Source organism: Takifugu flavidus, unplaced genomic scaffold, assembly GCF_003711565.1.
Source record: "Takifugu flavidus isolate HTHZ2018 unplaced genomic scaffold, ASM371156v2 ctg629, whole genome shotgun sequence".
Lineage (NCBI taxonomy): Eukaryota > Metazoa > Chordata > Actinopteri > Tetraodontiformes > Tetraodontidae > Takifugu > Takifugu flavidus.
In genome coordinates this window covers 1-11,252 of record NW_026622241.1, presented here as the reverse complement: position 1 = coordinate 11,252, position 11,252 = coordinate 1, and the positions used below count along the sequence as shown (strand labels likewise).

General features: G+C 45.6%; 2 protein-coding genes and 1 long non-coding RNA gene across 6 annotated transcripts; all 3 read left to right on the top strand.

The window, feature by feature from the left end:
• The first annotated feature begins 529 nt into the window (after window positions 1-529).
• On the top strand, window positions 530-1,817 carry LOC130520988 (uncharacterized). Its single transcript, XM_057024656.1, has 3 exons — window positions 530-1,213; window positions 1,311-1,382; window positions 1,476-1,817. The coding sequence occupies exons 1-3, from the start codon at window positions 532-534 to the stop codon at window positions 1,538-1,540; spliced, it is 819 nt and encodes a 272-aa protein (XP_056880636.1). The 5' UTR covers window positions 530-531; the 3' UTR covers window positions 1,541-1,817.
• Window positions 1,818-1,969: 152 nt separating this feature from the next.
• Window positions 1,970-4,712, top strand: LOC130520989 (uncharacterized). 4 transcript variants are annotated; one of them, XM_057024659.1, is made up of 5 exons: window positions 1,970-2,120; window positions 2,220-2,339; window positions 2,476-2,553; window positions 2,820-3,897; window positions 4,041-4,612. In XM_057024659.1, exon 4 carries the CDS (start codon window positions 2,840-2,842, stop codon window positions 3,830-3,832), a length of 993 nt encoding a protein of 330 aa, XP_056880639.1. In that variant the 5' UTR covers window positions 1,970-2,120; window positions 2,220-2,339; window positions 2,476-2,553; window positions 2,820-2,839; the 3' UTR covers window positions 3,833-3,897; window positions 4,041-4,612. The 4 variants fall into 4 exon arrangements, 3 of the variants coding, with proteins under 3 accessions (XP_056880639.1, XP_056880640.1, XP_056880638.1); XM_057024660.1 differs by having other exon boundaries at window positions 1,970-2,131; XR_008949144.1 differs by lacking the exons at window positions 2,476-2,553; window positions 2,820-3,897; window positions 4,041-4,612 and adding an exon at window positions 4,618-4,712.
• Window positions 4,713-9,726: 5,014 nt separating this feature from the next.
• Window positions 9,727-10,897, top strand: LOC130520987 (uncharacterized). The gene is made up of 2 exons (XR_008949143.1): window positions 9,727-10,564; window positions 10,655-10,897. It is a non-coding gene; the product is annotated as an uncharacterized LOC130520987 (long non-coding RNA).
• Window positions 10,898-11,252: the final 355 nt, after the last annotated feature.

Sequence of the window (11,252 nt, the reverse complement as noted above, 5' to 3'; positions counted from 1 at the left end):
GTTATAATTGGCCCTAAATTATAATGTACTGTATTTGTCATGCTATAATATACTCATATCTTGTCAAGCTAGTTTTTCATAAATTAAATTACACGATAGTGATGAATGAACTTGTTCATATTTTATATTCAAGTAACCGATTTACTTGTCGTGGCACTGAAATCTCGGTATTATTATTATTATTACTATAATTATTATTAGTAGTAATATTAGTAGTGGTAGTATTACATTTTATTACATCAAATGTGTGTTTTTGTTTCCAATGTCTTTGAGAGGGGATACTGTCCTCCTGCCCCCCCCCCCCCCCACATGTTCTCTCACACACACACACACACAGACAAACACACACCTACACACACACACACACACACACAGAGCTTTACACATGGTACCACACTTTATCTTTTACTGGCCTAAGATTCCTTTGATCACATTTATCAGGTGTGATCTGAAAAATGGGTGGAACTGTTTTATCAGGGTCTAATAAAAATGAGAAAATTAATAGACATTTGTCCTTTATGTCAGCTCAACATGCAGAAGCAATTCGCCTTTTTCCCTGGGAAACTTCGGGTCGTGTTCCGCAAGGGGCCTCTTGGGTTTCTCCTCCAGGAGCCATCTGATGAAGCCAAACGGGTGAGTTCCACTCCTCAGGACAAGTCTGCGGCCATGAGGGAGGACCTCGTACGGCAGAACACTTTGGCCGTCATCCGACAAAGAGGGGGGATCCCTCAGATAAGATGGAGGTGCAGGGAGACTATGTCCTGCAGTTTGGTAAATATAAAGTCATTCAGATGGCTTTTGCAGAATGACGTAGGATCCACCGTGTATCTGATCAAGAACGTGCAGAGCGAGGAGGCAGCAGGTCTCTGTACGGCTGACAGCCACAGTAAGGACAGCCTCCAGTCATTTGTGAGTTATGCCCTCAGTTTCCAAGAAATCCAGGCTCTCCTCACTTATGAGGCCGGAAGAGGGGATGGAGTGACTGCCTCATCTGAAGACGACCAGCTGGTTGGATTTGGTGCCCGAGCCAAGAGCACGTGGAAGGAGATCTGGGACAGCAGAGGTGATGGCTATGCTGATTTTGTCATAGGCAGGCGCTGCGTTCCAGGTACACGAATGTCCAGGTTGCAGCAGAACCTGCTGAAGAGGCAGCAGCCCACCACATCTTCCACACCTGCTGAGCATCCCATGAAGGCCCCAGCTGAGCCCCTGGGTATGCTCATTCCTTCATGTGACAAGTTCAACTTTGGGAAAAGGTTTTTTTCTTTTCTACTAATAACCTGTAGCCGGTATTTTTGTCTTTAACACAGCCATGGAGGAGGACGTGGAGATGGAAAGGGAGATGCTGAGCATCCATAACTCTGATCTGCAAGTCCAGAGCTGTAAATACACCGTTACCACATTTATTTCATGTCAGACAAACAAAGTCCATGCCGTATCTGATTTCTATTGTTTTTCTTTTCATCTGTGTGCAGATGCTATGCCAGTAGCAGCAGCCGCCCTGCCGAGAGTGCCACCAGGAGCAAAGACAGGTTTCTGAAAAATAGGTTTCAGAGCTGGAGTTCCGTTCCTTTCCATGAAGAATTCCTCTCCAAATCTGAAACTTATCTTATTATTTTTGTGTTCTTGATGTTCCGGCCGAGTTCCTTTAATATTACTCTTCATATGTTGGTGTGATAATAACCGTCGTGAGGACTATGAATTGATCTGTGCAATGATGAACTGATATTGACTATGAGGAGGAGGGTAAGTGTTTGTTTTTGTTCTCTTTGCATGCTTCGTTGAAAAACAGTTTCGATGCACGGGGTACGAACACGCGAATGCATGTTTGTTGACCGAGTCACAATGCTCCTCCTGCTCGGCCTCAAGAGCGCTGATTAACATTGTCATTTCAATTGGTGTGAATGAGACGATTATATTGTTTTAATTTTAATGATGTAAAATTCTAAGAAGCAGGAGGAGCAACGATAAGGCTGCTTGAATTTCTACTAATAACGGCGTCTTCACAACTCATTGAATCTGAACTGACTAAACTAATGTTGTCTTTTTAGTTCCATCTGCCACACGCTCCAAAGCCCCACCTGGAGATACCGCTGAGCTACAGGCATCACTAGTTGATGGTAAAAACATTGTAATTCTGTTCATCCAATCAAGTGTTCTGCTAACTGCAGCTGCCTTAAATAAAGTCATTTCATTTTTGAAAATGACCGTACCTGCAGCTGTTCCAGCTTCACCAGGTGTGAAGAGGAAGAGACCTGTGCCCCTCCCCCCACAGCTGGCCTTCCTGGTGACAGAGACAGAGGGTCTCACAAAGGTAGAGGAGCCCCACTCAACTTCAGGTATGTTTCCTTTTTTTTTATTTAGGGCTGATGAACAACCTGATGTCTCTGTAATGTCCAGCTGACTGTTCTTTCCATGTTGTCATCAGGTGAAGTGACTGTAATTTCTTAATAGCAAGTCTGCACTTGTTTTCAGGACCTGACTCTTGCACGGCACAGACCTCTGACGGCAGAGTGCCTCCTTTGACGGACTCTACCCAAGACGAAAAGAGTGGTATGTTAAACCATGTCAATTTCCCCCATTCCGTGGGGTGTTGAACAATAATAAAGTGTCCCGGGGTAATTCAAATTGACACGATTCTTTGTCACTGACATGGAAAAAATCTGACGTGTAAGCTCTGGAATGAAACCAAGTGTCCGAGGCGCGTGTGTGTTTCCTTGTATCGTGTGTTTATATCATGTGAGGGCGGGGGCACTGAAATTGTCTCTTCAGTAATGATAACTTTATGTTGTTCAACTGTCTTCTTTACTTTATCCTAGTTCCCATAGCTCCTGTTCCCATGCCTGTCCCTGACCACGACATGAGCAAGAGGATCTGCTCACAACATCAAAAGCTGTGGATGAGGACGGAGCTTCAACAACTTGGGTTGTGGCCTGGGTCCCGACCAGTGCATCACCCTGGGAACGCAATTTCTCTTTGGCGTCTTCCTCCTCAGCCGGAGCTACTGGACATGGTGGCTGAGCTCCCGTCCCCCAACTTTTTTCAGCTCCATCCATTTTTCATTTGGAAGCCAGAGAGCCACATCATGGTCAGGTTGAGGAACAATGACATCCTGCCGTGCCTCCATAGCTGTCCTCGTCCTCAGGTGGTCTCTGCAGGCGTGGGCAGACCTCGAGTGATCGTCAGCGTCCGTGGCCAGTATTTGATCTTTTCCTCGCGACTCTGCTGCAAGGCCTGTCGCAGGAACTGGTCCGCTGACAACCCTCCATGGGTGGAGAAGCTGCCCGTGCGCTTTACTAACCTTTTGCCTGCATTCCTGACTTACAAGAAGGCTGCGTGCAAGTCGGTAATGGATGAACTGCGGCGTTCTGGCAAGTCACCGACCGATATGGCGAACCAGGTGAATGAGCTCATGCACCTCAAGTATGAACGAGCTCACCTGGCGTATCTGCACGCTGTCCAGAACGTCAGGGAGGCCGAGGCTGGGGCGTACGGACAGAGAACCATCGGCCAGTACGTGAGGATGGAAGATCGGCCACGTGCTTTCGGGCCATACGAGGACCAAGAAGGTTGGGGTGGGGTGTCTGTGTCCGGATTCTACCTGACTGACTGCCTGCTGGATGAGTTCAAGCGTCAACAGCCGTCTCTGACCAAGCTCCTCCAGGGCACGTTGGGGCAGGTTTTCAGGTGGGACCACACGAGGAAGATGGCGAGGAAGGTGACACTGGCATCTGGAGCCATGTCCAGTTTCGCAGTGATGAATGAGAACTGGCTCATTGTGTCCTGGGTGATGGTTCAGGCTGAGACAGAAAGGTCCCTGCATCCGATGTAGCAAGGAATGGCCCAGAGGTACAGCCACGCTGGGGTGGAAAAGGCCGGCTACCACTGGATGGACAGGTGAGATCAGCCATCTTCTTTGTTTGCCGTCATTCAAACTGAAAAATGCTCTCTGCAAGTCATTGTCTTTGAAGAAATGTTATATTTAATGTTACAATTCTTCCTTTAGAGCTCATATTTCTATGTCTCTGCCTCGCATTTAGAACTCTGCTTCCATGGCAGTGACGGGACAAGACAAGTGCCCTGCGTTCCGCCTCTCTGACAGAGACACTGGAGAAAGGTTTGGGCTGGAGTCCAGAGAACCGGGCTGCCGTCCGCTCCCTCTGGACTGGGACAAACACAAAATGCAGAAGAGGGATCCGCCTTCGGCTCTTGTGCCCCCTCCCGCTCCAGACGATGCTCCTGGGGCAACACCTTCCTCCAGCTGGGCAACAGCGACTGCTGTGCCCTCGCTTCCCCCTGCGCCACCTGTCAGCTTCCATCTCTCTGCTGCTGGACGTGTAAAGGAGATTCCAGCAGAGGATGACCAGGATCCTGAAAGATCAGTGGGCGGGTCAACGATAATCGGGTTTTTCAGAGCCGCATGTTGGAATTAAGGCGTTCGAATGATTGAAAATAAATAGATTTAGTTAGGTTGTGGTCAGTGTATCTCAATCTTTTGATGTGTTAAATATTACACTTTCTGTTATTAAGGGATGGATATTAATGTGTTTTCTCAATAGCCCATATCGCGATAATATGAGTTACTAAGGATGCATTATTGCTTTGTTTGTGTTCCAGACGTCTCTGGAGCTTTGCCCCTGCCGCTGAAGTCCTCGCCGAGGAGCGCCCGCACTGGACCCATGAAGACTGGTGGTGGAGTGTTTGTCTTGGACCACACACGCTGGACTCTTCCCATGAAAGACGCTATTGATAGTTTGCTGCAGTATCATCATGGGGACAAGGACATCCTGAGGCTTGTGGATCGAGACTACGCAGACACGGTCCATCGGTCTGCGGCCGATCCGAACAGCTTGCTCCGCCCCACAACCAGGTTTCACATATCCCGCTATGTGAAGCATCTGGCAAAGCTGTTGAACACCAGTTCTTCTCTGAACACCAGCCCAGAGAAGCTCCTGGAGACTCAACAGCTGTGGTACTCCTTGACAGAGGGGAGCAAAACAACCAGCGTTCCTGTAGTCACCATGGAGACGGCTGTTGTCACTCCTCCCACAGCCGCCCTGCCCACCCTCTGACGCAGGATTCCATTGAAAAAATTGTGCAGGGCATTCTAGAGATGGAGCAGCAGCAGCAGCGACCAGAGCAGAAGATGAGACAGAGGAAACCCTGTCTGGCCTGTGGACAGCCCAAGTCTCCGTATGGGACGGGTGGATCTTCCATCCACTTTTTCTATCAGCAGGGTCCTGTTCGCTACTTCTACTGCTCAAGGAAGGTGCATCAGACTTATGCTGCTGAGGGACTCTCTGACCCCAGAATGCCCTTTGAACAATTTGCCACGTCAGAGTTTTTCCAGAGGGAGCTGGAGGCCACCAAAAAGCGTGTGGAGGACAAAGCTCAGAGACAGATCGGCTGTGTTTAGCTTCATGATGGCGTCTCAGATGATATTCTTTCATTACCGCCACCCTTTCTCCACTCAGAAGACACCCAGGTTTCCCAGCTGCCTCCGTGAACATGTGCTCCCACTCCCACCTTGTTTGAACCCCCGGTTCTCAGTGTCCACCTTCCCTTTTGCCATTTTATGGTATCTGAAAGTTAACTTTTGCTGTTATGCTAATGACTACTGATAAATAATGAAATGAAGCCACCTCCCGCTCAGACTGTCACCGTTGCATTGTGGGAAATGTAGTATTGGCCTGTGTAAAACATCTGCGGCCTGCGGGCCGGTTCTAATAATAAATCAATATCATCCCGGGGGCCATAGAAAACCCTCGACCTTGACTCTGACATATGAGCTTTAAATGATTTCTTTTGACTCCCATTTATTTGGCTGTTTGGATATCATCTTTGCTAGTGTGTGTGTGTGTGCTCTATGGAACTGGCATAAAGGATGTTAAAATTAGTCTAAATTAGATAAAAATTCATCCATTCATCATTCCAAACAGGCGGTGTTTGATTAGAAACTCTTTCTGAACTCTGGTGCTCTGAAACATCTCCGCTTCCATTTTCAGCTGTTTTTATTCTCAATAACATCAAATCATCCATCCATCCAAATCGTGGTCCTGTTGGACCACCAAAGGACAAACACTTTCCATTTAGCACGGACAAAAAAACCCAAATCCTGTTTAGCAATGAAGCTGTGGGGAGAGTTTGAGGAGCGTTTTTGAGGAACACGCTGCCATATTGGGTCCAAGCTGCTGGGGTTTTTGTTGTTTCCAGGTGAATCGGTGGGCAGCGGCGTTACCGCCTGTCTCTGCCCCCCCCCTCTCCCCGTGGTCGTGGTCACGCCGGGCATCTTTACTGGTCCCGTTTTAAACAGGTTCTGTTGGGAACAGGTGTTCTCCAGAACTGTATTCCAGGCTGCTGTGCTGAAGGGCTGTTTTCAGTAGCAATAGAGCCAGAGTGTGCCTGCTCCATATGAACCCCCCCAGGCCGTGCTTTCCTCCTGGCTGAGCCATAATCAGCTCTGGATGGACTGGTTCACGCTTGGACTGAGTCAAGATTTGATAGCTTGACTGATTCTTACAGTTTTTGATCAAACCCCCATCTGCTGATTCCAGGAGATCTTTAAAGGATCTCAGAGCTTCAGATTTATGAAGCCTGCTCAGCCCCCGGCAGCGCTGATGAAACCATTTCATTCCTTCAAAAAAGCAGAACATGAAGCTCCAGAAAAGGTTTTTGGATCAAGTTTCCAACAGAACGAGGACAAGTGGGTAAAAGCGCCACTTTAAAGCCTCCAGGCCTCAGAAAACATCCACCTTTAGGATGCCTGACTTTAGAGCAGGGGTGGGGAACCTTTTTCATATCGAGGGCCATTTCAATTTTTATAAAGTCCTCCGAGGGCCATACTATTATGAAAACATACGTAGGGATGCAAAAAAAGACAAAAAAAAGTCTATAACCACTGTGTTACTAAGTCTCATGATCGCTGCATTTGAGTTTGAATTATTTATTTAGCACACATGCATATAAAATCACCAAAACAATAGAATAAAATGACAAACAAGTAAAATGTTTTCATGATCATACAAAACAATAAAAAAAAGAGGTGCAGAGTTGAGGCAAGAGACCCGTAAGGGCCTGTTCGAGGCCTCTACTCACAAAAACTGCAATACAACAAGATAATCAAGAAAATAAATGAAGAAAGATAGACAATAATAATAACAACAACAACTAGAAAGCACTCGGAGAGCGCAGACCTCCGCCAAGCGCAACAATTCCTGGCATATTGTGATTTCCACCATAAATATTAGTCCCACATATACTTTGACTACATATTTAGATTCCTTGACCATAAAAACATACCGTTAGCCACTGGAATCATAACAATATATGTCTTAGTTCAGTAGTTATTCACGAAAACAAATTCACGCTTTGAAACAATTTTACTTTGTCCGGCGCGAGCGCCTCAGCGGCGGCTACGAGGCGCGTTCACGAACTCTCCTTCGGCGTGAGGTTTCAGCTTCGTGGCTATTAATTCACTCACCACAAAACTTGCACGCGTAATATTCGGTACATGGTCGTGTGAAAGCTGCTTGTTGAGCCTCCAAACTCCGGCGAAGAGCGTTAATTTTATCCAAACTCATCTGTCCTTTCAACTCATAGAGTTTAGCGTGTTTCGCTAGGCATTATTCGTCCGTGTCAATCAGTCCAGCCCACTACGTACATCACATGCTGTGTTCACTGACCCTGACCTTGACTCGGACATAACATAACCGTCTGTTTTATCTCAGAAAACGGGAAAATATTTCATCTTGTTACGAAAGAAATTTCACGATACGAAAGGCAAAAATACGCTACCGCTGCTACTCGCAGCTCGCGGAGTTTAGCGAACGGTCCCACTGTATAAGTGCACATATAAAATCTAAAAATCTTATTGCGTTGCGGGCCGGTAGAAATGGTCTCGTAGGCCGTATAGGCCCGGAGGCCGCCCCACCCCTGTCGTAGAGAATCCACACTATGGGCTGGAGACATTGAGACAGTAGCTGGTTGAAGCCAGTCAACTCCCGCTCATCTGCTGCATCACTCACTGACCACTGGTGAAGAGCATCTGTGGAAACATCTGCCGTCTACTCCCTCCATAGATGAAAAATTCAGTTTTTAAAAAGCGCTGGTGGACTTTCAGGAGATCAGTCGATGGTCGACAAAGCAGAAGCAGCTTCCCCTTGAAGTTAAATTAGTTCCTGGTATCACACAATGCATCTTTATAAAGTTCTAAATGGCTCCTCGGCCACTCTTAGAAGCATTAAAACATTCTCTTAATTGTCTCTTCAATTAGTCAGTCTGTTCAATGTTATAGGATTTATTGCAATCTAATAAAAACAAATAATAAATGTGGGAAATAGGAAATAAAAAGAAGCAAAATGACCAAATAAAACTCCCATGAATACAGTAAATTTTAAGATGAGAACCTGCTGCACTGTGCCGTGCCCCTTCTCTATTGAGAAAAGCCCAAGTGTGTCCTTCAGTCACCTCAGACATTCAGCCAGCTCTTTAATACCTTTGTTCAAGCCCAGAACGCCTGGATTATTCCCACTGAAGATGGAAAAGCAGCTGGAAAACATGAGTTATTGTTAACTGTACTGGTGTATGACTAGAGCGCATTACTGGACCACTATAAACTTGTTGTTTGTGGTTTTTCTTTCTTTGTGGAGATTAACACGTTAAAAATAAATTGCACTGGTTCAGCAGTTGATCTTGTTTTCTTATTTGACCTATACGACACAATTTCACAAAGCTAAATATACATTTTTACAGAATAGTTTTATCCTTCCGATTACCAGCACCAGCTATTCAGAATATATAATGTAGTGGGTTTTAAAATGAACTGAATGATGTCTGCCTTGTCTCTCCTCTACCTGTCCTCCCCCTTCTCCTCCTCTCTCCCTACCCACCCCCCCATCAGCAGGAGCCCCCAGTTTCCTGTTGATTGTTAGGGATCAGGCCCTGGGATTCTGCATAGCACCAAGTTTGACTACAACAGACATTACAAATAAAGATGATTTGATTTGATTTGAAAATAAAAGAACTGCGCCTGAAAATGAAGCAGAAGCAATAAAAACCCAACACCAGCGAAGCTTTCGAAGAATCTCAGATATTGATGAAAAATTCTGGAAATCATGATGGAGAGATATTTTTCTCATGGCTCAAATTCCACAGCTATTAAGTGATTAAATGGATTTAATGGTGATATTCTGGAGTCCACAATTTCAGGTGAAGTTACACTGGGGAACAATTTGAAAATATCCTGTTGAAATTATTCTAAATTATTCTGATTAAAAATCAAATTGGCACGCTGATTCCAAAATTACAGTCCTTTCCCCCCAGCCCGTCAAGTTTTGAAAGCTTCTCCTCCAGATCAGCAAATTTCCCCTAATGAGCTGGAGTCAGACTGGCCAGCTGATGACAACTGGATCAGCTCCGTTGGTGCCGTCACCATTAAGAGGTGTGTGCAGCCCCCAAAAGGTCAGAACTGTCAATATCCTATAGGGACACTTTGAACCAGAGGGGATCCTATAGATCAAAAAGTTGACCCAGTTTGATTCCGCAGCCAAAAACGAACATCTGTCAGACGAACTCCAGTTGTTTCCCAGTATTTCAGTTAAAACGTGGACCAAATTGTTCTGAAGAGAGGCGCTTGTGCTGGACATGACGCGATCCAACCACGAACACGGACGTGTAGAGGAAGAAGAAGCGAAAGTGAAAGTTCTCAACTTCGGGCTCCATCTGGACTGACCGAGCCCTGATGGAAAACCTGTAATATTCAGGTAGCATTTGGTTCTTTCACTGCTGTCGTCTCGAATCAATGTTCCGCTGCGAGATGCGGCTTAATAAGCTGCGTGTGCGCAATGAGCGTGCGCGTGTTTCGGACGCACATTGCGGCTGGTCGACGGGAATGTTGTGACGGATGATCAAACCTTGTACCGTGTTTCCTCTAACTGCGTTTTCCGCTAACCCTGAGCCAACATTTTAGAGGTTGAGGAAGCACATTTTAATACTCACAATAAGTCGACAATATTATTTGCAGTTAGTGGAAAAATCCACGGAAAGAGGGACACAAACGCGAGTTTTAGCCTCCTCTCTTTGTCCCTCCACCAGGGGGACAATCAATCCTTTATTTTAAAAAGGAGAGTATGGAAAGAGGGAGAGATCAAGGCATTCCATTTGATTGTTTTAACAACTGGGTCTTTGTGGAATATGAATTTGTTGGTGTTTTCATATTTTTGGTCCTGTACATGTGGTCAGATCAGATTAGTCTGAGCAGAATTGGGTGTTTTTGCCCTTTGCTGTGTGTCATCTATTCTATTCAGCATGTTGGGTTGCTTGACTTCTGTTGGGTCGTGGCAACTTGATCATCACTTCTGAGATATTGACACACCTTTTTCCTGAGGCTGGCTCCAATGCTGCCAACACACCTGGCCATGGATATGGTGGGACTTCTGTGATGGTCAGAGGTGGTGGACAAGCTCTGCTCCAAAACAAGCTTGCTAGATATGTTTGGGATCTCCTCCGCCACAACCACCAGCTGCAACTAGTAGCTGTGCACGCCATGCAGAGTTTTGACCTCTAGGTCAGGCTACAAATGTTTTTTCCAGCACCATCATGTGTTCGTGAGAAACATGATGCACCTGATCAAAAAAAGCTGCTTGTAGTCTGACAGACGAGCCATGATGAGATGTCAAGGTGCGTTGTTGAAAATGAAGATCCTCTTCTTGGAATCCTGTCTGAGATGACAGAAGATGATGCTGCATTTGACCCACTTTGATGATGTGATGACGTATTTCTGTTTAGTTTTGAATGCATTCTCATCTTATTTGTTGAATTTAATGTTGAGAACTGACATCTTGAAAGAATTTAGGTTTTCTTGTAAACCATAACCAGATAAAAAATGATTTAATTTGTATTTGTGTGCGTCCGTCTAATGCCACCGCACCTTTTGAAACACCCAGGAGAAACATTTTTTCCACAACTATTTTATATTTAACATGGTGTAAACTTTTAAGATGTCCCAAAACTTTTTTCCAATATATATGTGGCCTGTATGATGTACAGGGTGACATCATATAATAGATTTTGATGTGAATGAGCCGACAATACGTCATTGGACAGACCTCTGCTTGTCTTCATGCTGAGAATCATGTTCTTTAATCTTCTTTTCTGTGTCAGCAGACTGTTCCTGCTTAACCGTTTAGACTCACATTTAAAAATGAGCGAATGTGTGATGGAAGAGGAAGAGAGAGCAGAGTCCGTAGTGCCCA

Bases quoted from the DNA above. Each gene is read 5' to 3' on its own strand.
- LOC130520988 (XM_057024656.1), top strand. From the start codon at position 532: ATGCAGAAGCAATTCGCCTTTTTCCCTGGGAAACTTCGGGTCGTGTTC. The intron at 1,214-1,310 runs GTATGCTCATTC...TCTTTAACACAG, and splicing joins GGCCCCAGCTGAGCCCCTGG to CCATGGAGGAGGACGTGGAG. The intron at 1,383-1,475 runs GTAAATACACCG...ATCTGTGTGCAG, and splicing joins TGATCTGCAAGTCCAGAGCT to ATGCTATGCCAGTAGCAGCA.
- LOC130520989 (XM_057024658.1), top strand. From the start codon at position 2,786: ATGTTGTTCAACTGTCTTCTTTACTTTATCCTAGTTCCCATAGCTCCT.